General features: G+C 40.0%; 1 protein-coding gene across 2 annotated transcripts in view; it reads right to left on the bottom strand.

Annotated features, from left to right (window-relative positions):
• Positions 1–467: 467 nt before the first annotated feature.
• Positions 468–25887, bottom strand: part of ACVR1C (activin A receptor type 1C) — a 48606-nt gene continuing 23186 nt past the window's right edge. For both annotated transcript variants that reach the window (XM_026108773.2, XM_064514525.1), the window contains 7 exons: positions 13249–13494; positions 7538–7768; positions 5768–5935; positions 4816–4972; positions 2671–2795; positions 2148–2278; positions 468–1834 (listed from right to left, as the gene is read on the bottom strand). In XM_026108773.2, coding sequence (XP_025964558.2) covers positions 1709–1834; positions 2148–2278; positions 2671–2795; positions 4816–4972; positions 5768–5935; positions 7538–7768; positions 13249–13494 — 1184 coding nt within the window. In that variant the 3' untranslated portion in view covers positions 468–1708. The remainder of the gene's footprint in view (positions 1835–2147; positions 2279–2670; positions 2796–4815; positions 4973–5767; positions 5936–7537; positions 7769–13248; positions 13495–25887) is intronic.

The raw sequence follows: 25887 nt of genomic DNA, 5'->3' as shown, positions 1-25887 counted from the left end.
TGCCCCACTTGTTAAAAGTCTATCCCATTCTTCCATGTAAAATTCAAGAGGTTTCACATCAAAGATTGATCCTAAATACCACAATTAGCTAACAAGCTTACTTCCACAGACCTGTGTGTGTGCTAGATCATATTTTTGCAAAGCTTCCTTCCTCCAAAATTCACTACTGTGGAGACATCCCTGGGTGTAATTTCCATGGACTGCCTGGATTTAGAGATATTTAAAGAACCATGATTATTACGAAATGTATCATTTTGGTTATTAATCACATCACAGAACATTAAGGAATTTTGAAAAATGTGTCACTTGTATACTTTGCAGTATTATAGAAACAACATTAGGGATGTTAATGCTTTTCACCAATCTGGTGCTATTACAGAAATCCATATGAAACTTCTGAATAGGCTATACTGGCTTTGTGCCAGCACTTCAGTACTTTAAATTTACTTCCCCCCCCCCCCCCCCCAAGTTTATCAGGTCCGTAATCTGTGACAGACAGTAACAAATGGTGATCCAATCCGCCATGCAAGTACACTAAAAATATTGAAGAACTAGGATGGTAGAAAGCAAATTAATCTTCTGAAGTCAAGGGCATTGCTCCAGCATAAGGCCTTGAGCACACCAGCTCTGCCAGACATGAGTGCCACAGCCACAATTCCCGCATAGGTCTAGATCTTGTGGGCTTTCCCCAAGCACTCTGAAACAACCAGGTAGACTGAGTTGTAACATAGCTGTGACATTTTAGTTCATTTTACCAAAAGACTATGTGCTGGGGAAAGGAGATGAAAAGGGGGAATGAGACACTAGTTTTTGGCTTGGCTTTTTTAAACTGTTTTCCAGGAAATAATTTTGCTAAAGCTTTGTACTAAAACATCAAAAGGCACTAAGAAATGTTAAGAGTGATCGACTGGCAAAATGTTATTTAAAAATACATACTTTCTAGCTTATGTAGAACTTCTCCCATTTCATCCCTATGTACATATCAGAAAAGTATCACCTGTTCTTTTTCCTAGTAACTGGATTAAAAAAAAAAAGTCCTTAACTGATATGTTCAGCTCAGATGAACAAAACAAAATAACTGCAAATCCTAACTACAATATTTTATATAAAAATCAAGACAATAAAAATAAAAGCTAATAAAAAACAAACTAGATGCTTTTGTTCACAGTATACATGCTTAGTGGAATTTTCATCTTACTTATTTGCTTAGGTACTGATAAACGTAGTATTTAAAAATGCATTTTACTGACAGTCACTTTTCAGATTTCTGTGTAAAAATATGTAAAAAGCTTGATTAAATTTGGTCTTTTACCTGGCTTGAGGATAAAATGTGTGGTTTCTTTTATAAACAGGCTTGAAACAGTTCAGGCTATTTGCAATATTTAGGGTTTGACTAGGATAAAAAGCACAAGAATAGCAAAAGTTATTTTTAGACTGTAGTGGTGTTTTAAGCTCCTTTCTGCTATTTGGCTAGTGTCTATTTTTCTTTAAAAAACCAAGGCGAGTCAGTGACTTGCTGTATGAAACAAACTACAAGTCAAAAGCTGCCCCTTTCAGTGGCCAACTATGAAGCTTGATGTCAGTGCTCTGGTTTGGGCACATAAATACTGAACCACGTTATATGAGGTAGACCAAAAACAAAAATAATATCACATGTTAAAAGATGAACAGAAGAATTCATTCCTTCCTCTTCTTCCAAAGAGATTTGTTAGGCTTTGGAATCTTCCTGCACACAAAGCTGTGAAATTGTCTTCTTAATACGAAGTGCAGTCAACCGAGCTGCTCCATTAGCATACCAGCATTCACGCATTATCCTGCCCATTACTCGCAGTGCCTTCAGATTAAAAAAAGATAAAAAAGTCAACCATCACCTGTTTGTTTTAAGTGCAACACCGGAAGATAAAGTATAGCTCTCTCAAACAACAATCCAACAGTAATATCGAAGTTAAGACTTCTATTACAGACAAAGAAAGAACTTTAGCATTTGGTGCAAAGACAGCTTTGTATTAATCTTAGAGATGAAAAAAGCTAGACACCTGAAACATTTAAATTCACTGGAGACTGGACATCAAGTTCCTTTCGTCTCACTGGAAAAATTCTGTCTTAATTTAAATATGCTTTACTATAAACTGGAAAACTGCTGTTACCTCACAGCTTTGCCACTGGTTTGGAATATTTGGTCTCAGTTTCTGCTCACAAACAACCCTTCTCATATCTTCTATCGAAGGATCAGAAGGCACCACATCGTAATAAGGCAACTGGTATTCCTCAGTGATTCCTAAGAGAGATTCGTATAGGTAACAGACAAAATGCAAAGTAGCTGCTCCAAAATAAACTCTAATTATTTCTATAGGCAATAAAAAGGAACAGAGGGACATTTGGGGCTACCCTGGTTTTTGTGGCCTGAAATAGGAGAACAAGCAAGCACAGACTACAGACCCCGTTCTGACCCACATGGTTATTCCAGATCCTGCATGCACACACATCTACGGACAGTTTGGTACCAACAGCCACTCAGTGGAGAACAACATTCAGCAATAGATTTCTACTTCCAGATACTGCCAAGATAATTGAGAAGGTGGGGGGAGGTACATAGTTCCTTTAATTGTTTTTGTTTTATTTAATATAAAAGTAGTCTGGATTGCAAAATAAAAAGGCCAGAAATCTTACCTCCAATTGAACATCTTCTTGCTATCTCCCAGTATACTAGACCAAGAGAGTATATGTCTGCACGTTTGAATGACTCAAAGATGTTCATGTTCATCACATCATCAAGTATCTCAGGAGCCATATACCTTTAAAATAGATAAAGAGCAATTTGCTAGAGGAAGTTCCTACAAAAGATTACAACTGTGCTGCTGTGTGAGGGGGCCAGATAACAGAAAGTGCTACATTAAAAATAATAATAAAAAAACACTCCTTTTTATAATGCTTCTGAGTGAAAGCAAGAAAGTTGGCCTCAGTGATAAATTTAACATGGAGAAATTCTGGGAAAATGATTCACACCATGCAGTGTAAGTACATGTTACAAATTCAGCCACCTTAAACTCCATCTACAGTCAGAGACAGGCTACTACAAAGAATTAATCATGTCCTCTATTAAAGACAGTAATCTTCAGTTTTATTCTGCTGCTGCTTTTTCAGCCTCAACTACTAACAACTATGCTGTCAGAAGCAAGCAGATTGGAAGTACAATATGGTGGCTTCCACTTTCCTGTGCATCATCTTGATTCATCAAAACTCTAGGAGTGGTATTCTAACTACATCCAAAAGTACATATTTTGACCAACAGAATATCTAAACAGCAGAACCATGTTCCAGTTTGGATGACATACCCTAATCCTAATTGCAGAGGTAGCAATCACCTTGTGTACTTAATGAGCAAAATAGTTGTCCTGATAAGCACAGGCGGATTCATACCTCTGTATCGTACTTCCACTGTTGATGAGAAGAAAATTCTAGGGATAATCAATATGTATCAGGGTAAGGCCAGAATCATCCTCTCCCAACATGGTTTAGCAAAGAGACACAGGATTAACAGGTCAAATACCTTTAGGAAATCACAAAATAGCTGTGAATGGAAAAAACCTCTGGAGATTGTCTAGATCAGCAGACCCTGCTCAGAGCACCCTGCTACCTCTCCAGCTCAGTCACAGCTCCCTCAGCTTCTCCTATGATAGATGCTCTGGTCCCTTAATCATCTTCATGGCCCTTTGCTGGACTTGCTCCAGTATGCCCATGTCTGTCTTGTACTGGGGAGCGTAGAACTGGACACAGAGCTTCAGATGTGGTCTGACTAGTGCTCAGGAGAAGGGAAGGATCACCTCCCTTGACCTGTTGGCAATGCTTTTCCTAATGCAGTCCAGGATGCTGTTGGCCTTCTTTGCCGCGAGGGCACATTTGCTGGCTCATGTTCAAATCCAGGAAAGCAATAGGGCGTTTATCCCTTTTTGTTTCAGTTCTGGGTTGTTTTCTCAAAAAAGAACTGGAAAAGCCAGCTGTATGACAGAAACACTTGGAACAGGTTCATAGGCATTAATGTGCTCTTATGGTGGCCAAGTGAGAAATGGCAAGAAAATAAATGGCAGTTGAATAAGGATGGCTGTTGATTTGAAAGTTAGAGAACTTTGCAGATTAAAGATATTTCCATGTGCTTAATAAACAAAAGTCATTCTGGCCAGACAATGTGCTTCCTCTTCACCTCAATACAGAATCTATTTTCATTAAAAATCTGATGACAAGCAAAATGAGAGTAGTGGGTAAAGCCATCAGGAACTTGAGACAGAGATAAAGCTATGCTGCTGAAACAGGATGACAATCCTGCAGTAAAATGGAGGAAGAAATTGCAACGTCTCTGAAATAACCCTGAGAGAAAGCAAGAAAGTTACCTTACTGGTCAGAACTAGCACGCAGACACCCATCAAGTTGCTGGATAAGGAGCCTGAACTGACTAACACTGGTATTTACTGTCACAACTAGATACTTACAGCTATAGGCACAGGAGTAAGCCATAAGCACCTGATTACTTGCTATCTAATACCAGAGTTTAGAAGCAGGATTGTTAGCCATAATTTGGTTGTATAAACTTTAAATCCAGGAGGGAATATGTATGATCCCCCAGTGTGGGATCTTGTGCTATCTATGGCTGGCATAGATATCCTAGATTGAGAATTTGGATCTGTTGCCAATATTCTAGGCAGATGTCAAAAGCAGAGAGGGAAGGGAAGTTACAGAAGCAAGAAAATAGCAGAGAACTTTGCAGAAAAGTATTTCCACAAAAGATTAGTAAAAAATAATATACTCAAGTGCTTTTACCTCTTTGTCCCCACTCTAGGATTCTGAGGTATGTCAATTGTATTTAATATAGAATCATGTTTCACAGCCAGTCCCAAGTCTGCTATAGCACAGGTTTCATTTTTCTTCACTAAGATGTTTTTAGATTTCAGATCTCTGTGTGCAATAGCTGGTTTGCCTGTTAACAAAAAAGAATTTTGACGATAAGCATAAGAATTTTAATATAATGGGCAAGTAAACAAACAATTATATCCAACTTTGTTACCAAACCTGTAAAAACATTAAAGCCTGTTTTGTACTAAGTAAAGCTCTGCTAAATGCCATCAAATTAAAAAAGACTAGAAGACATTTTTTTTAAATATCTGTATTTCAGGAATAAAACACAAAAAGAGAAACTGTAAATTCACACTCCAGATTCATTTAAAAAAAATCATTCATTAGAAGACCCCTTTAACAAAGCTGCTCCAACATGCATTCACTTAAGCAGGTCAAAGAGGAGACAGATGAATATTTTTTGAAATACTTGGTAAAATTAGCTGTAGCACTCTACTCCACAAATTCAGTAGTTAGCTGTATAAAGTGGCCACTCCATTATCATCTCGGCAGCAATGAAGAGTTCTGTTTAGCTGGACACAGATCAGCCCAATAATCCTTGTATCATTAGATAGAGAGTAAATTGGGGGGTGGGGGGGTTGTTAGGCTACCTGAAATTATTTTATTCATGGTACAGCAGAAATAGTCCTGAAACTCATAAAATCTGGATTTTCCAAGTTGAGAGGACTGTAAACTCTGTTGGAACCATTATATGCCTATTCTCTACCTATACGGTATCACACATGCTTAAGTTAATACTGTTTTTTGCAGTATAACACTGTTCGTAAAACACTATAGTGCAAAACCAACAAACTTTTTTGTAAATACCTCTAACACTCCTTAAAATATTTTGAGAACAAGTGACAGGAAAGCCAGTTACCTTGCGTGCCAACTATCTCCATATGAAGGTGTGCTAAGCCACTGGCTATCGAAAGTGCCAGTTTAATCATACCATCAACTGTCACAGTGTTTCTGTTCAAATAATCAAACAAGGATCCTTGCTCATGGTATTCAGAGACGAGCCAGAGCTGAGTCCAAGTTCCATTATCTACCAAGAGAAAATGGGGTTATATAGCTTTATAAAAAAAATTAGCCAAGAAAAGAAAAATAAAACCACATGGTACTTTCAGGTGATTTTAACTTTTTTAGAAGCATATTTAGCTCTTGCCCCCAGGAATGTTTTGAATACCAAAATTCCAAAAAAAGACAGGTACACAAGCTAGAGAAAGTATCCAGAACATTACAAAGAACAGAAAAGATCGGGATCCCTATATTTTAAGGGGCATTTTCTCAGAACTCAGAAAATGCAGTGAGGAAAAACCCCTTAGAGCGCGTGCTTCCAAAAGTCTGCCCATGAGAAGTACATGTTGCACTGAAGTGTCTCAGTGAGCCACAATAGCAACAACTAACGCAAAGAAGAAAATCCAGCTTGTTAGTTCTGCAGAACTAACAAGGTCTTCATCAAACTCACAGGTCTTTGAATAAGATATTTTGGGTTGATTAGCTCTTTACATGCCATATTTGATAAGTTTCAGTATTTTCTGCTTCTTATAAATATAATGTCTTTTTCTTGATATAAATTGATCTATTTCAATAGCATTAGCTCTTTGTACATATAGATTGAAATACAAAGAATAAAAACATTTGTGCAGCTTGATCATGCTGACAATAGAAAAATAATGCTTTCAGTTGTATTTTACCAGTTGTTTCATATAAAAACACATAAATATAGAACAATGGACTATCACATTTAGTTCTTCATGAAGCAAGAAAACCAAGATGCCACTCCAGACTCCAAGATAACAGACTCCCATGCCTATAAAATCTTTGAACACGCATCCACATTAAATTTATTGCAGGATTATCACTTGATGCTTGTCAGCTGCTTTCTCCTTCCCAGCTTCCACTCACAGTTACCTGATTTATTAACCTGAGAAACTGAATCATAGAAACACAGGAGCCTGCAAAACAGGGCCAGATTCTGATGGAGGGCAACAACTTCACTAAGCTGTCATACTAACAAACACTGGATGGATTAGTCTGTTATTTTGGGAGGTGGGGGGTGGGGCAAAAAGACTATATGTAATATTAGTAATGCTGGGGAAAAGTGCTAAAAAATGCTAAAAAAAAAAAAAAAGAAAAGAAAAGAAAAGAGATTGGGAAGTCTGCCCAGTTTTTTTTTTTTTGCCAACTAAAACATCCACCTCTTTGGCAAATCAACAAGTGAACCAGTCCATATGATGGTCTTCCAGGCCTTCCAGATTCCCTCAACTGTAAGCAATTCATCTAGTGGAGATCTTGGCTTCTCCCCATCTCCCACTTGCCCTGTATAACCCCTGGACTTCTGGGCTGTCCTCCCCCATTTGGCCCGAATTTCCCATTTCTCCAGGGCTCTCTTCTGGCCCTGGAATCCCTCTCCTGCAGAAGTACTGTAAAATTAACAGCCTGGGCAGACTTGCTAGTATTTTCCCAGATGAGAATAAACTCTTTGGAAAATTCTGTGGTTCAAAGTTCTATTCCAGTCTGGGGAGAAGGGAAGGAGGGAAACAAAACCAAGCCTCAGATAGATGGTCAGAATTTCCAGCATGATGGATATTCTGCTTCACAGACAGCCTTAAATTGTGAAATTAAGTTAGGAAATACAATATACCCTTGTTATCTGCAGCAATAAAACCCAGGATATTTTCATGTCTCAGCATAACCGTCTGATAAATTTCTGCCTCCCGAAACCAAGACCTTTCATCTCTTGAGGAAAAGATCTTCACAGCTACATCTTCTCCACACCATTTTCCACGCCAAACTTCACCAAATCGGCCTTTTCCTACTATTTCCTGAAGAACAATAGTCCTTGCAATTGTTCTTTGTACAAGCAGAGGTAAACCTAGTATAAAAAGAGAAGATGGGTTATTTGTGAAATAATGCATAAACAATTTTTAAATTCCAAAGTTAGAAATTTTCTAGTGAATTGTAACTCATGATTTTGCTTTCAAAGAGTATATAAAAAAAATCCTATCTTGACCAAAATTTCCCATAAATCATATTTTTCATTTATATTTGCCAGGTGAATGCACATCAGGTGTGTCACTAGATAAAAAAAGACGATCTCGGTCCTTAGGGAAGTTGCGTACAAGCCTTCCCTTCACCAGCACAGATTACATTGACAGGCCACAGTTTACATGTTTTAGTTAACTTCTGGTGCCTACCAGTAACAGGCTGTCATCTATTAATCTGCAAAAAGATACCAGAAAACTCTCATTATACTCAAGAAAGAATTCAGTACATTAGTTCAAGAGACATAAACTAGTCAGGTTCACAATAGCAAAATAGATGGGGGGACACAAAAATAAAAAAAAGCCTTAAAAACTGACATGTACACTACGTTCTGCCTGGAAAATAAGTCCAGCTTTGCTATTACGTTTCACAGAGGAAAAAAATTAGCTGTGATTGATGTGAAAAAAGCTATGATAAACTGCAGTAATTGTACATGGAAGAAAAACAGTTCAAATACAAAATATGAAACATATTTTCCCAGATACAGAGACATAGGTCTATATTCTACACACTCCCTGAATGTTTCTAGCAGATGCTAGAAACAAAGGTAATATACTTCAAAGTTACACAGAAGATCAATTGGCAGAGCAACAGGCTCTGGTCTGTAATTCCAGGCCATTCTGCCATAAAAATAACCTCATCCTAAACTGTATGTATATTACTGCTTGCTTTTATTATAATTTAGTCAAATCACTATTACAACGTGAGCATACAGATAGGGATAAGAACAATTTTTGCAAAAATCTTTTTTTTTAAATAAGAAACATTGCTAAGTCTAATACATTTACTGCAGCATTTCTCAAAGATATCAAATGTAAAGGTGAACTGAATTTTCAGCTATAAAGTTTAAAGTGTTTTCTTCTTCTCAAAAAAAGCATTGCATACCCAGGTGCTAAGAAATATTGAGAACAATAATTAACATCTCCTTTACTTTAAAGGTACAAACTCATGCTCTATCCCTGTGACAGCAGCCTTACCAATGTCTAAGTTAACCAGCAAAAGCTAAAGGCATCAGAATTAAATAACATATCTAACCTTAACTTGGTGTCTTAATGGGTATTGAGTAGTCTTTAATTTTTACACAAACACAACGGTACATGTAATCATATTTTTCTACTGGACCATGTCTCAATCAGTACGTATCATGAATTTTATTCATTTACTGAACAACTGTCACATATTTGATTTTTTCCTAATTGTTTAACATGATGACACATGCCCAGTTTTGAAAATCTTGCTCTACAGTATCTGGAACATCTTGCGATCTGGTTTTTCTATAGTATTCACCAATTCAGCCCTAAGCTTTTGCAAAAATTAGTTCTTTCACAGCCTACTGCTGAGATCTTAAAACAGGGAAATGAAACAGAATTAAAATCAAAATTATCTATCAACTTCAGGTGTCCCACTAGAGATGTCCAAGATCTAAGTTTTCAGAATTACTTTTATTCTATTGTGTACTTTCAAAGCAAATCTCTTATCAGTTTGCAGATGTGACTACATAGCATTTCTGCAAACTGAAGGACTCGCATTCACAGACTTAGGAATTACTGACTCGTTTAGTACCGTGGGTTCCGGGACTTCACACCAGGAGAACAGATTAAGGGCAGACTCCAGCTCCTCAGGGCAGCAAAACACTTCAAAAAAACATCCCCCCCTCTTGCCACAATGCCCTGGCTCATCCCGCGCCACCTTACAACTCTGCTAGAAGAAAAGGGGAGTCCTACAGACAAAAGCCTCCTTCACTAGCACCCTGCTCCATCCCCACAGCATGCCAGGCCCGAGCACTGCCTAAGGCAGAAATCCTAAAGAAAAGAGAAATACATGACGACATAAAGCTCAGATCATCACACATATGAAAGAGTAACCTCAGTATTGCTATTTCCTAATTTCTGAGTAACTGTTTTTGAAATTTCAGACTTCACAATTGCATCCAGCACAGGAAATCCCAGATGAAATGTTAAGAGGCTGGCAAAGTCCTGCAGAGGAGAGCACGCGGTCTCACCAGGGCACCCTTAACGACAGGCAACACTATTAACTCTGTAATTATCTCTTCCTGTCAAATTTAAAACCATAGGGTAATTCAGACTGGAAGGGACCTCAGGAGGTCACACTGTCCAACCTCCTGCTCAAAGAAAGGTCAGCTACGAGGTCAGGCCTGACCACGGAATCGCAGAACAACTCACACTGGACGGGAACTCTGGAGATACCTAGTCCACCCCGCTGCTCAAATCAGAGGCAGCTAGAGCAGGTGGCTCAGAGCTTTATGCAGTCTGGTCTTAAAAGCCTCCAAGGATAGAGACTGCACAACCTCCCTGGGCAACCTGTTCCAATGCTTGACTGTCCTCACGGTCGAGATATTTCTTCCACGTAGCGTGAACCCTGCCTATTTTCTGTCGGCCTCCTGCCATGCGCCACTGTGAAGAGCCCAGCTCTGTCTCCTCAATAACCTCCTCTTGGGTACGGCAAGGCTGCGTTAGGCACCCCGAAGCCATCCTCTCTCCAGGCTGAACAAGCCTGGTCTCCTCAGGCTGCCCTCGCCCCGCAAGCGCTCCAGCCCCCGACCATCCTGTTGGCCGTCCACTGAACTTGCTCCAGTTTATCACTATCTTTCTTGGATTGGGAGGCCCAAAACGGTCTGCAGTATTCTAAACGTGGTCTAACAAGTACCCAGTGTGGGGGTTCGATCACTTCCCTTGATCTACTGAGTAGTGTCCCAATGTACTGGCTATGCTCCTGCTAATACAGCCCAGGATGCTAATTCCTGGTGCTGCTTCCTAGATTAAAAATACATACGCGAAAGCCCGACAGTAGATCCCTCATCCAGCCTCCCAGTGGAAAGGGCACCAGGCATCAGTAAGGCTAGAATCTTACAAAACCTCGCTCCGAACTCCGCCACGGTTTGGAGGTTTTGTTAGTCGAGTCTGCCTTAGAGCAGAGCAGTGCTGTCAGAGGGGATCAGGGAGGACCCCCAGCCTCAGAAACCCTGGTCTCCATTCCCCAGACCGGGATGCAGCACAACCACAGATCCTCTTCCTCCTTTGAACCCCCTGAGAGTCAGTCCCCGCCACCAGGGTCCTGTCCCTCCTGCACTGTGACACCTCACTCCAACCCCACCACTCCCTGGGGGGCAGAGCCAGCCTCTTCCTTTGGACTCCTGAACCAGGGACTTGAAACAAAGGGCATCGGCAGCTGCCTCCTTCCATCCGCCTTTCTCTGAATCCCTCCTTGTTCTGTTCCCAGCCCCAGCGTCACACCTCATACTCCTCACCTAGTCCCTGCATCCCTAGGCTCTGCTCTGTCACCTCCACGCGCCGCTTCCTCCCCACACCAACCCAGTCCATTCTTCCAGCCGCACCCTCGGCTCAGCTCTCCAGCGCAGCCCACATCTCCCACTCTTGAGGTCGTCTCTCTCCACCCCTTCGCAGGCAGCTCTCTCTCACAGCACCACCCGGGATGCTGCCGAGGGCCCAGGGCACGCCGAAGGCAGGGAGCCAGTTCCAAACCTCGGCCCTACAAAACCTGTAAATTCCCATGTGGATGCAATACCTGGTGCATACTGAAGTTCCAGAAACTTTAAGCTCCAAGGTCTACTACTTCTACTGACTATGTGCACAGTGAGATCTTTTTCCTCTACGACTGTTCTAACTAAACCAACAGATAGGTATATTTTCCAGGCAAAAATACAAGGACATGTACAACATATGTTCCTTTCTTTCTCCAAATTCTATTTGCCCCCCACCAAAAGATTAAATAAATAAATAGAGGGGCCTGAACTACTTAATTTGGTTTTAATATGGACTACAGTTTGTTTCACAGTAAATTAACTGATCTGTTCCAACAGAAGAATTTATTTTTCAAAAAGAAAATTAAATTATTATAGTATTCTCACTTTGTTTTGCCAGCCATAAGCCCCTGCCTCATTTGGTTTGAAACGGTATTTGTCTGAGACTTAAAACAAAGGTTTGGGGGTTTGAGGGAGGGAGTTGGGGGAGGAGGTTGAAATGAAGACAATATTGCCTCCAACACAGCAAAATAATCAGCAAGAAAATTTAGTGTGAAGACCAGCTTCAAACATACTACTGTATTTAAATTTTCTCTCTGGCTTCCTTGATAAAGCCCTCATATCCTGTATCTGTCACTGTCCTTATACAGACTTACCCTAGCTACCTATTGCCAGCTTTTGATAGTCGCCTCTAGAGAGTGAAAAACAAACCCACTATTTGACTGAAATCAGAATAAAATGCACCAGTGCATACTGAGGTTTTGTCTGCCTCCACTACATGTTAGCACAAATATAGCCCTATTTTTATCTCAGAGATATCTATGAACAGTTAAACTTTCAGGGTAAAAAAAGCCGAAGTTTAGTCATTATATCTATGAAGAAACAATAGGGAAGTATAGTAAATTAATCCTGAAAGGTACGCAGGTCACAGAAAATACACTATGTTAAGCACCATTTATAGATTTTTTCACCTATAAATAACATTAAGCTTGGTTTACATATTTTCAGATAGATAAAAATTCTAGCTACAGAAAATTGGACCATGCACGGTAGATGTGCCTCCAATCTGATGAACTGGGATTTTGGAATTCCTATTTCATTTTTGCATTTCGTTGATTTAACAAGTTCTCAATAGCAACACAGGAATCATAGCAGATAGGATATTAGAAATAGGGAAAAGTATTAAAAAGAAAAATCTTGACATTCTACTCAAAACAAGAATTTGGAGTAAAGTTTTGGCCCCACCAAAAAAAATTTCAGGAGCAGCATTCTGACTCGTTCAGTTAAATTTAGTATGTTTTATCATCAACTATGACATATTAGACAGCAATATTTCATTTTATACTTAAACTTTTGCAGCAACTTTTTTAACCTCTTCCATTTGAATAAAGTATCAAAACTGACATTTTCATTAAACTATTATTATTTGACAGAAAGGAATAAGAAACAAAATCCTTTTGTCTCTGAAGCATGTGGCCAAGCCTACCAGTTACTGCGTTGGTACAAAACCTCCTTTAACATAAAACTCGCCACAGATTTAAGAGTCTGTTAAGATAAACCCCCAAACACCAGCCTTTAGGCAACAAATTTCAGGTAGCCACAGTGGCTGTGCTTGAAATATATTTTTCATCTTTCTATGAGTAAGACAGTGTATTTGTATTTGGCTTAGGTGTCAAGAAAATTTGTACAAATAACTGGAACTGTACCAAACGCTATTACGCTTAGATAAGAACAAAGCACTGCAATGCTGCTCTCCATCTATTTATATACAGTAGCCAGATTTAGTGTGCTTAGCAATGCATACATACCGGACCCGGACCCAGACGTTGTCATATCATAAATAAGATCTTTAAGAGTTTTTCCAGAGTTCACTAGATTGCACTCAGATAGAGGTTCTTCAATGTTCGGCTGCTTCTTCTTCCTGTACGCACAGTGACGGCTTTGACAGGTACATACGGTCAGCATCACCACGAGAGACAAGATGCAGATGGGTACCGTAACCATCACTGCCAGTACCACAGGTCCTACGTTTGGTCTGCTTGGAGATTCTGAAGCTTTGGGAAGACAGAGGGGCGAGCGAGGTGGAGGAAGAAAAAGGATCGCAAGTTAAAAACTATTCAGCAGATGACATATTAAGATTTAATTATTTATAGACTCACTTTCTAGACATAAATGTTGACAGTGGGCTGTAGGGGAGGCCTCTACATCCAACACAATTTATTTAACTGCAAGACGGTGGAGCAGAGGTCCTGCTATGGCTGAAGTTGAGTCACTATGTTTTTAAAAGATTACTTCAGTATTCCAAACCAATACATTCAAAACTGGCTATGATTTAACGTATATCCTGATTTTGACAGTAAGGGTTGAAGGAAGTGGGTATAGGTAACTTTACCAGCTTGTACAAGCCAAGGAAGGAAAAAGGCAATACTCCTAGGCCTTGTACAACAAAGAGAGCTCAGTGACATGCAGTGGATTCCCAGTGTCTTCCAGACCTAGGACTGGCAACAGTGAAATAGAACAGACTTTTTTTTTTTTTTTTTTTTTTTTTAAGTTACTAAGGCTTTTCTCCCCTCCTTTTTCTTGCACGTACCTTGGGCTCAAAATTAGGATTGTAATCACCACTTAACCACATTACCTCAGAGAGAACACAGTAACCAGTAATTCCTTAAGGAAACAATACTGAAAACATTCAAGAAAGTGTGGTTTGCTGGAAGTACAATTAAAGGTAAGATGCCCTATAAACTACCCCTGAGCTGGCATCAAGAAACAGCCATAAGGATAGTACCTAAGACATGTTAAACTGTGTAGTACTTTCACCCTTCCCCACAGGATATTGTCCGGTTGTATTTTCACTTATCCATTACTAAACCCACACGGATGTCTCACAGCACAACAAATCGTTACTATCGGTTTCTCCAGCTAATCTCTCCACACTTCTCACAGTAATATTAAAGACAGCAAACTTAGCCGAAGAACATTTTCTTGCAATTGTAGTTCTAAAAACGCAGAAGAACGCCTATGGAGCGTGTATTTTAAATCTATTCACATTGGCTATTTCTCTGCGGTTCCCTGATCCCTCACCTCCTTATTCTAGAAGGTCACACGGTATCAGCAGCACGACCACTGCTGGAGTGAGACTGAGGTGTAGGCTGCCGCACAAGGCTACACCAACACATTAAGCATCCCGAGAGTCAACAACATGCATTTCACAAACAGTAACACATACGGCAACTTCACACACAAGCAAACTGAATTCGATAACACATACCTTGCAGGCTCTAGAATGGTGGGCACGGTGCCCTTTCCACACTTAGTCTGCATATAAATTTCTCAACATACTCTTACTATCCCAGCTGAAAACAAATCCTTGAAAAAAAACTCATTCCCTAACACTTCACACATAAGGAAATACAAAGTTCTAGTAAATGAGACATTAGAAGGATCTATAAGACTTAAAACGCTATCAAAACTCATGCTCATGAAGCTGTATTTTACAAGTATCAAGAACGGAAACTGCCCTAGATCATCTTCCATTTTAAAGCTATAGGGGAAAAAAATATATCATCAAGAGTTTATAGTAGTGTATTATTAAGGTATGCACACGCACACACACACACAAATACCTTAATAGCAAAAAAAATTGCCAGCTCTCTCAGAGCACACTGAATAACAAGTTCCAAACTGTGGATCTAAAGGCTAGGAAGGATTTAGGAATCTGAAGGGCTTGCTAGCGACGTGAATTGCACACCATAGAAAGCTAACCCTGTAGTAGTTTCAGAGAACAGAGCGCCCTTCTCTCCATTTAGGCAAAGGCTAAGCAATATGTATGCTGAATGTGGATTTGGGGGGTAACTGAGGATCTAAGTCTCTGGAATCTTAGAAGAGGAAACCTGATTAGTTCATTGGCTCTCAGCATTGACCTGCTTTCCTCTAGTTAATATTACAATAGAAGTATTTTTTCAAAAGGGCATTTTCAAGTCATGTACTCCATGATTTGGAAGTGCCAGGAGCAGAAGTTAGCTAAGCAAAGTTAATTAAAAACAAAAAATAGTACTCTGCACTTTGAGAAAATAAAGTGTTAACAACTGATGGTCTAATGTCTATCCACAGCATACAATTCAAACCATTCTGGAAACAAAGTTATTACATCTTCCCCATGGGGTTTTCCTTCAGTAGTCTTAATTAGGACACTCAAGGGGTTATCTGGTAGATTTGTAAGAGGATTTGCAAGCAAGATTCTTCATTGTAACTGCTTCTTGCCAACCAGTAAACTGTGATTTCCTAAGCTATTTTTAATTATGAGTCAACCTTTCCACATGGCAGAGATTTCCTCCGAAGCGCTTATGAAGTGTAACAAGCAAGTAGCCTGTATCATATGAATTTTGGTGCTGTTGCTGGGCTCTATAAATTGTAGAACTGATCCTGCAGCACAGAACCAGATGGCTAAGAGAAGGTGCTTACAGCTCTTAAGGGTTGGCTTTGCATACGCTGAATGCTATAAAGAAGGATATCCATGTACAGAAGGGTACATAGTAAGTATGATAAGTTGGGCCAGGGGAAGGGGGAATTGTATGCATCACTTGGGTGTTTTGCATGCACTTATTCATTTTAAGCTCAAGATTTTCAGTGCATGGCCCAAATCAAGGTCCAGGCCTGCAGATCTAAGCAGATTCACTGTCCGTATGCAAGTGTTCTGAAAGACAAACATGTACAAGACCCTTTCTTCATAATTATCAATTCTTTCCACCAAATGCTGAAAAAGAATGTAACATAAAACGAGCAAAATACAAAACTTTGTTTTTAGTGCAAACAGTATCAAAAGGAAAATATTCTGGAAGTTTTGAACAGCAACAATCACGCTGGGGAAAGACATTCAGAAGGATGGTCTTTCCAGTTTGGGATCTTTGAAGACTGGCATACAAAATTCCTACTCAGTGCCTGCACACTGGCAGCTTGGCCTCAGTGACAAGTAGTCTGAATGGAAAACACTTGCTCCTGGTAGCAAGTATTCTTAAGCATCTGTAGATTTTGTGGATGCCGCACTTGCATGTCAATAGGTAGCTGGAGAGCAAGCAATACTTCTGATGGGACATGCTGTTCAACTGTGTCTCCTGCCTGTGTCTGTGAGCTTCCATTGTATGTCCAAATCTATTTCTGCTGGTCAGTTATTTTATATCATCACATGATCCTCTGCCAGTTCACATCAATCCCTTTTTCTACTGTATCCTCATCACTGTAATGCATCCCCCTCCTGTTCAACTCTTTCCTTCTCTTTCTTCTTTTTTTCCCCACAGTACCCTCCGTTCTAGAGCACCATTCTTTTCAGAGGCAAATTTCCTAAAAATCTCTGGGTTTGTTCTCTTTTTCTTTACTTTCAAGCCTGTCTCCTTGAGAGTGTGGATGTTACAGGTGGCAAATCTGTACAGGCAAGAAAAAAGTAATAAGTGTTGTTACTTGTTCAGATTTGGTTGTCACAAATACAAAGCTGGCTTTCCTTTTATCTTAAGGTTATATATATTAGCTTTTTACATATAGCTATACAAAACTAAGTTCTCTAGTTCACAATACATCAATTCACTTAGCTTTCCTTAGCTGTTCTTAAAACAGTTACATGTTGCATTGCTGCTATGACATTTCATTCTGCTTTTACAGAGATTGTATAGGCCATGATTTCAGATAAGCAGCTAACAGAATAACTGCGTCATGACAAAAGTGCAAAGTATTGGAGGCATGGAACAAGATGAGCAGAATGTGCTTTTCCACAAGGAAAAATTACTGGACTCACATGATGAACCTAAAAAAGTACCCATTTTTGAAGGTTTTTTTTTTAATATTGAAGTCATACTACCGCACCATCTTATGTTTACAATTCCATGCCACGTATTCTGCCAGTCAAGATTTGGTTCATAGATATGCAAACAGAATTAAATGAGACAACAAGGACATTTAGGTGGCAGGAGAAGGAGGGCAACAATATTTATGAACTTGCAATGCACTGTTTGTACATGTAAACTGTTGAAACAGGTTTTATAGCAGAATTTTAAGACAGACTATTTTTTTTAATGAGTGCCTTTACAAAAAAAAAGCAACAAAACCATTGTTACCAGGAAAAAAAACCCCCTCAAATTCTAACAGAAGAGTCATCTGATACATTTTTCCTGAAAATTTATACTGACAATTTGTATCGTTAAAGAACTGCAGTGCAGGCTTTGTGAGGGAACTGTAACAGAACTCAATTTTTAGAGATGTTTTCCTCTGAGCATGGCATTTTCAGAGCTAAGCAAGCAGTGGGGCAGGCTGGAGACACCGATGAGTCCGGGAGGGATATAGTGAGTGCAGCTGGCCAGAAAGCCAATTTTGACAGTCTTGGGCATGAAGTGGAAGAAAATATGGCTCAGTCAGGAGAACGGATGAGGGGACACAGAGACAAAGAAACTCACTGGCACTTCTGAGCATTCAGTGCAAGACTTCAGAGTGAAGAAGCAGCAAAATTCAAAGAGCACTCTCTCACATCCACTCAAGAGTGTGACTTTTAGCATCAGGAACACAAACAGATGCCAACTTTATAATTTAGGTAGTTACAGTTGTTTAAAATAAAATCAAGTTCATTGATGCTTACAGATCTCCTTTCAGACACTGCCATAAGTTGAAAGAGTTCGAGGGCAGAAGGCAAGTTAGTAGTGAGATTGGAAGCTGAGGAATTCAGGAGTCTCCATCAGGTGCCTGGGAAATGAAGAGATCCTGACTGTCTAGTGAAGTTTCTTGGAAGAAGTCAACTCAAGACCGCATTTGGCATCCTTCACTCTACTGGCTGTATCAAAGACAAAGTGTAGATCAAGGCTGATGCCAGCTACTCAAACCCTCTCCAGTTCTTCATAGGACACATACGGGAGACTTGAGAATTACCAGTGCTGGGATTTCTGCTTTACAGTTGGTTGTGTGCCATCTTCAAATCCTGACCCTTCATGGCATAGCATGGTGTCCTGCAGCCAGCAGCACGGCCATGCCCTTCAATAGCCGGTCATTCCTGTGCTAGCACACCATGATTCCTTGGGACTTTCCACAGTAACAACCACACACAGAGGAAGTAACAAATAGCACGAGTGCAAAATACATGAGACAGAAAGTACAAACAGCAATTAAAGACAAAATCACCAAGCACGGTAATGTTTAAAGCAATTGTGCAATGTTAAACACTTTGGGAAATAAGAAAATCTCTCCTGACTACCTATTAAACTATTAAATCAACAACATTAATCATAACATTTTGCAATCTTATTTAGAGTGCACTGTTCAGCTTCTATTTTTGATCAGCAAGGCATTGAAGATATGCAGCCATGTATGAAACAAAAATAGCACATCTGGCAATATCTAGCAATTTCATAATATGTCATAGTCATATTCCAAGTTCTGTAAACAAGAGAGCACTTACAGGTAGAGAAAAAAAAAAAAAAAAAAAGGAGGGACTTTTTCCTCCCTCCAACAGAAAAGACATTATTGTTCTCACACACAGTGTTTGCCTTGTTTTTTATATTTAATGGCTACCTTAAGACTTTTTAAAAGCCCTAATGTATGCATGTTTAAGTTCCTAAGCTACTCGGGGGAAAAATTATGTATTCTTTCCAATGTATTAAGAAAGTATATTGCATCTAATATAAGGCTCTAGTCAGATGTACAAAATAATTTTAAACAATTTAAAAAATATGCTATTTGGCCTAGAGACTACAATTATCTTTCTCCAGTCTCCACCATGACTACAGACCCCATCATTCCTCTCTGGACATTCAGAAATAAATTAGGAAAGGCATGTTTTAGGGTCAAGAAGTTTAAGCAAATCAGTCAGAGATACAACCACAAGTTAAACAGATGCCTCAACCAAATTGCTTGGTGAGCTATTTCCCCTTCTCCCTGTCATCCTAATCTCTGCCTCCTCTTTAAATGGCTGTATTCTTACAAATCCCTCCAGAGAACATGAATCTAGGACAGCCAAGACATACAGTAACTATGTGAAATATTTATAGAACAAGATATCCATAGATCAGCTATGACGGGCTGGAGCATTGCCTACAGGATTTTTTCAACGAGAAGTTTAGTAGATCAGTCCAATTTTTGGATGATCGTAAGAACTGCATCAATAATATAGGACTGAACTGCACGAACATGAAGATCCAACAGATTTACTGCATCCAAGAGAGGTATTCTAATTTCTGAGCAGTTCTGCACCACTATAATCCATGTTAACAATCCGTATTTTGGGTCAAGAACAGCTAACCTCCTAACTGCCAGACAAGGAATGTTTACAATCTACAGGCTGATTCCGGACAGCCATTATTGGATTCAAGCATTTTTCCCACACTGGCCTAAATCAGTTCCAAGGATCACATACTCTCCTTATCAGGCTTCTTAGTCACTAGAAGGCTAGAAACTCACTAGGTAAGACAAAGTCAGTCACTTTAGAAGCTTTTACTCCCCATTCTTTTTTCAGTCCTGACTTCCATCCAAGGCTGCTCATGCCACACCAGATAAGCTCACCTTTTTCATTAAAAAACGAAACAGAAAACAATCAACTAAATGAAGTTTCTGCTACTGCTCTCAGCAGAGCAGTAATACAAGCTGCTAACACCAGCAGTTGAACTCTAGCAGAGGTTTTCAAAAAGCATTGCTAAAGAAAAAAAGTGGCCACACAGACAAAAAATACATGGATATATTTCCCTTCCTCCTCATTTTTTGGTTCATTTCCCATCCTCCCTATTTTCATCCATCACTAACTTTTTAGGAAAGGTACAGAAGAGAACTCCATTTTGTTTCCTTACTAATTGTCTGCAGCTTCCTCCTACGCTATTGTTGGACCAAGTTAGTGCAAGGAAAACAAAGCAAAACCCTTTCATCCTGTTCAGGAACAGATGATGAACGCCAAGAATAAAGGAAAGAGAAAGTCAGAGACTTGTCTTCCAGCACAGCCTGCTCATCTATCTGCCCTTCAAGACTTAAGGGGAAGTTTTCAAGATCCATATTAAGGCAATGGTTTGTACTATAACTGAGGGATTTATTTTTATCTTTTAATTGGAAAAATATTTATTGTTGCATTTTCTTACAACATTCAAACAGTTGAAGAGATTCCCCTTACAGTTTGTATTAAAACATTGGGGTTTATTCTGAAACTTACAGGTTAAAGGCCGTTTTTTCTTATTTTCTGGATTAATGTGTACTTTTTATAACTTTTGTTACAGAAGTATCTGACTTCTTTAATACCAGTATATCTATGCATTCTATTTGCCTAAAAAGGCCTTAATGTCTTTGGGCATTTTTCAAACAGATAGGTAAATGGAGTGAAGAACAATTATTTCTTCATGCAAAACATACAGCTTTTATTAAAAAACAACAGAACATGAGAATCTTGCCTGAAACTTACTCTAATTAGTATAAATCATCTCTTTTGGCTATATGAATATACTCATGGGATTTTTGCTTTGGGAATTCTATTACATTCCATTTCCTTTCATCTCTCTGGGTGCCACTACAGGTGATATGAGTGCCATTCGAGCCTTTGCAGAATTTAGGCAATAGGACTAAAGAGGAGGGATGTTAAAGTTTGTTAATCCACTGTTACCTTATCTTGTTCCATAAAGCCTCTTTATTTCTCTAATTCATTTTTCATTATACGAACACAGAATGGAAATCGCACAGTTTTTATCTCAAGCTCTAGAGATGTTGCCCCTTCTGGACACAACAGAATACAACAGAGATCATTCTTTCTATATGCTGCCTTTTGCTGGAATCATAGAGGTACATTGGAAGAGGGGAAAAAAAAGAAACTTTTAGAAGGAAAACTTTTACAGAGAATTTTTTGCTGTGCTAACCTTTCCCGTTTTCCCACCAACTCATATGTGTAGGTGCACAATGAATACGTCCCATGTTTGCTTCTCCACAGAGACTGAGATTTTCTTTGGCCAATCAACTGAAAAAAGGCAGGCCAGAATTCTGTGACAAATTTGCAAACTTACCTGCAGCCATCCAGTATATTTAGTATGTGTAAAAATGGGAATGTAAAGTTCAGCTTCATTAAGTCTTCTGGGATCAAGAGGTTAGAATGACAACACTACGAGTTTTCCCCACACATCTATAAACATACTGCCCTAGCAGTTTCTCCTTACTGTGGCAACCCAGCTCCTTCCTGACTGGCAGTTTGTTTTATTCCATGGTCTTTCAATGCTTCAGTATTTCTATCTTGCTTCTGCTATTCTGATAACAGTTGACATAGATAACGAAATAGACACCTGTCTTATCTCCTATGAACGTTACAAGAACTTTTTTTTTTCTTTCTGTGCTATTATTTTGTCTGACTACGCAGAGCCAAAGCCAAAGCTTCATCATCGTTCCCTTAAGAATCTTTTTTCCCCACTAGTTAGATCATTGACAATGTCAGTTTTAAACAGGGATGTCTACCATCATATTAGTAGCCCTGGAATAGCTTCTCCTTCATTACAAGGACCTTAGCAGCATAATGACTGCCATATATTATAAGGTAAATTATAACACTGCAGAATACAATGGGCCTTTTTGAGCTAAACATAGGCGTGAATAAGAGCCTTTCAATTATTAGATTAGTCTGAAGCGATAGAAGCACAGGGTTCTACTTGCACAGAGAAGGGAGTCATAAAACCCGTCCCCTGCAAGCTCCCCTCGGAAGGGTGAAGGGCACGGCTTCCCCAGAAGCTGGACACTAGAGGAAAGGCATTAGCAGCCACTAGCAGCCTGGTGACCCAATCTCAATGGGAAACTGATGCAGAGTGCCAGTCTCCAGGGAGAGGGTATCAGTGCAGCCCCCCATTACCTCCAACAGGCAGTGGTAGCGGTGAGCTGCTACCCAGACTGTGATAGTTGATAACGTGACACAACCACAAAGGCAAAGCAAGAGGAGTGTCTGTAGCTTCACTTGGGAGGAAACTATATTTATAGCGATGCAGGATTTGAAGTTACCAGCAAGGCTCTGCGATAAATTTTCAACTCTTTCCTTCCAAAAAAGAGCATCAGTTCTTTCCAAAGCTCACCTAAATCTTTACTGCCACAGAAAAATGACCCAGTCTGAGGAAAATGATTCAGATATTGCTCCCAAAACCCCAGCGAAGATACCAGAGGTTGAAAAAGTCTTGCTTACTAGATCTGGTAACAAAAAGTCTGAGCTTTCAGGCTCAAGTTAAACAGTTGCTAAGTCACTGCCTTAGGCTAAGGAAGCAACTGAAGCCGATGCCAGCTTTGCTGGTTGGTTTTGGCTGGTGCCCCCAGCCTGTACTTACTCCTGCCTTGGCTCAAAGACCTCTCCCTGCCGTAACCAAATGAAAGCATCAGACTCTAAGAGCTCCTGGTAGTCTGCTCCACAAGGACTGTAGATAAATATCCATCATTTATAAACAGGCTCGTGAGAGGGAATCCCTTTCAGAAGGGGGGTGAGGGCAGAGACTGCAAACACTATTCTCCCAAAATACTTGGGAGGATAGTACAGCAGTGTATCAGCTATTGCAGATCTGAAATATGGCCTGATAATCTCATGTGATAAAAGTCCACAACTTGAAGAAGTCTTCTAGATCTTATTAGCAGCTCCTTAAAATAGTCTGTAACATGCTAAGGTATGCAGAGAAAACTCCCCCCAGAGACACTCGTGGAAAGATCCACTGAGGAAGTGGCATGGAGATCATTTTCAATAGATTTGTCATGACAACACCCCCTCACAGAGAAAGCTCATCTCAGGTCACAGGCTGGTCCAGAAAACACTGCAGTTAAATAGTAGGAACCTGCAAATAAAGTCAGGGTAACACAAAAAACCCTTAACACTAACTACCGCAAATTAATCCAGCACTTTGAAACTTACCCCCTGTTAATGCAAAACAGTGTAATGAAATCCATGCTAATAACAGTAAGTATACTAAAAGTAGATATCCAGGTTGTGCCTGTACTTGCAAATGTTTCTTTTCAGACTTTAAAAAAAGGCTCAACTCAAAATAAGAGTTATTTTCTCTCATGCAAGACACAGTAACAGAAAGCTCTGCTGCTGAACCGGGCTCCCAACGCCATCTACAGCTTCACTGCAGACGTTCGTGCACGGACAGTCAAGCGAATGAACCGCTTGCTGTCCTGAACGATCCTCGGCATGCAAGGCATTTTATTGCTTTCCAATCACTCCTCATACATGGAAAATACAAGCCTTTGGTAGTTAACACACCATCCAGCCAAAGCGGGTCAGCGTGAAGCAGAGTGCTGACAGGAAGGCTTGTATTCCAGAGGTGCAGGCAGCAGCAGCGGGCGGGCAGGGCAGGGCAGAGCTCGCAGAAGTTCCTGCCTCATCTGTCGGGGTGTGCGCCACACTGGACCTTCTCGAGCCTTTTCCTCCCTAGTAAAGTTCACTTCCACCCAAAGGCAGAGACTTCATATCCACATTTCACTTTTATACTAGAATATGCATAATGGGAACATATACCTTCTGTATCAAGATGTCTGTGGGTCAAAGTGCAGGTATTATTACTCTTTTTAAAAAAAAAAAACAAAGACGGAGATAGGAGATAGGTTGGTTTAAAGAAATAAATATCTTGACAAAGTAAATGTATTTTAAAGACTAGAGATCCACTGTGGCTAAGTTAAGCACTAAAACACAGACCCAGTGGCTTAGTTACCTAGCAAATGACACATCCACAAGAAAAACAGAACCAACCAACGCAAGAAAAACTGTATGACTCGAACATGGCGACACACCAGAGGGAGATATGATATTACACGCGAAGCTTTGTTCACAGGGTTAATTCTATTTTGGGCCTTCATATTAACACAGACTGAGCACAGCCCTTTCAGAACCCCTAACTGCTTTGATCCTGGCAAAACCCTTACTCAGTGGTGAAGACAAAAGCTTTTACCACTTCAGTGAGATACTGGACTAATTATTAAAATTAGAACTGCCTCCATTTTTCATCAGATAAGTTAACAGTACAAGTACCTACTGGCTACTTGCTATGGTGCCTCCATTCTAAATTTCTTGCCCTCAGAGAAGAATCCAAGATCTGGATTTAGATTTTTGAGTGTCATATGAGATGAGAAGTGAAACAAGGAAAAACGCAAGCTGAACAAAGTCTGGCCTAAAAAATTAGGAAGTTTCCATTTCCTAAGCGAAGGACTCTATCTAAAAACTCAGCCTATGTAATCGTATTGAAACTGCTTTTTCTATTGTGTATCAGTAACAGCAGTTCTATAGGCCAAACCGTGTTGTCACTGAACCTGTGCCAGCATCATGTTCTGTCTCATCTGTGCAAACCCTCTGTGGTAGCTGATAATCCTGGAGAGACACACTGCATTAGCATTAATATTTCAGAAACAGAGAAAAAAAAAGAGAGAGAGGATCCAGTCCATTCATCTGTGTAGGCTCTGCTGGACTAATTGTAAAGTACAGGAACTAGATACTCAGCCAAAGGAGTAAGCATACCAGAACCTGGAGCTCTGCAAAGTGGTTACTTGTGAAGATGGTGCTTTTACATCCTGCAGGCCCACAGCAACATGTGCCTTTATGGCAGCTGAGTATCATCAAGGCCGAAGGCAAGTCCAGCCATTGCCTGGAGAGAAGCACTCCCTATGCCAGGCAATAAAGATGGCTGCAAAGATGCCACACCGCAGGTATGCCCTCCGGCTCCAAAAAGCTCCCGCAGGAAAGTCACCTGGTACTGCAGAGGTAACTCGGGGCAGGCCTAAGGCCTAGCGCAGCCAAGCTATTTAGCCTATATACTCAGTAATATCCCTGGGAAAGTTATTTTTACTTGGGCCCAAATGAATATGAATTATGTGCAAAAGGGCTGTCAGAGAAGACCAGCAAACAAATAACATTGGCACTGTCAAATTCTCATCTAACATGAATTCTCCCAAATGTTTAGAGCAAAGGGCTCAGGCTAAAAATTAAGTAAGTCATCCTCTCTGATACTGTAATATGAAACCAGAGGTTTTGCAACTACCAGTTCAAGTGTTAAAAAGACAGACATGCCTCCACTGCTTATCTGTAAATAGCAGTATTCTCCCAAGACTCCAGCATCCCAGCTTAAAAAAAAGTGGCATTTTGTTTCCACAATTCTAGAAGTGTATCTCTTCAGTTAACTGAAAGAAAAATACTTAAGTGATCTGTATTCCTGCTACATACAACAGGTAAGATTAGATAAATGGGTACAGACTTCTCAGCTGTCATCTTTCTACCTAGCCTATGTCCTCAAAAGAGGTTCTTGGGAACCTTCCTTTTCAATATTTCCCTCCTGAGTTTTCTGCAGTCTTCCTGATCATCTTTACCTTCCAGTGCACACACCTACACGATGAGCTCATTATCTGCAGTGTGCTTAGAGACCATCCTGCAGGACCTGCAGGCCTCAAGAGACAAAAAAAAACTTCTCGAAAATGTCTTCAGCGTGCAGATGGCAAGAGGG

This window comes from Dromaius novaehollandiae, chromosome 7, assembly GCF_036370855.1.
Source record: "Dromaius novaehollandiae isolate bDroNov1 chromosome 7, bDroNov1.hap1, whole genome shotgun sequence".
Lineage (NCBI taxonomy): Eukaryota > Metazoa > Chordata > Aves > Casuariiformes > Dromaiidae > Dromaius > Dromaius novaehollandiae.
This window is presented reverse-complemented; position numbering and strand designations above follow the sequence as displayed.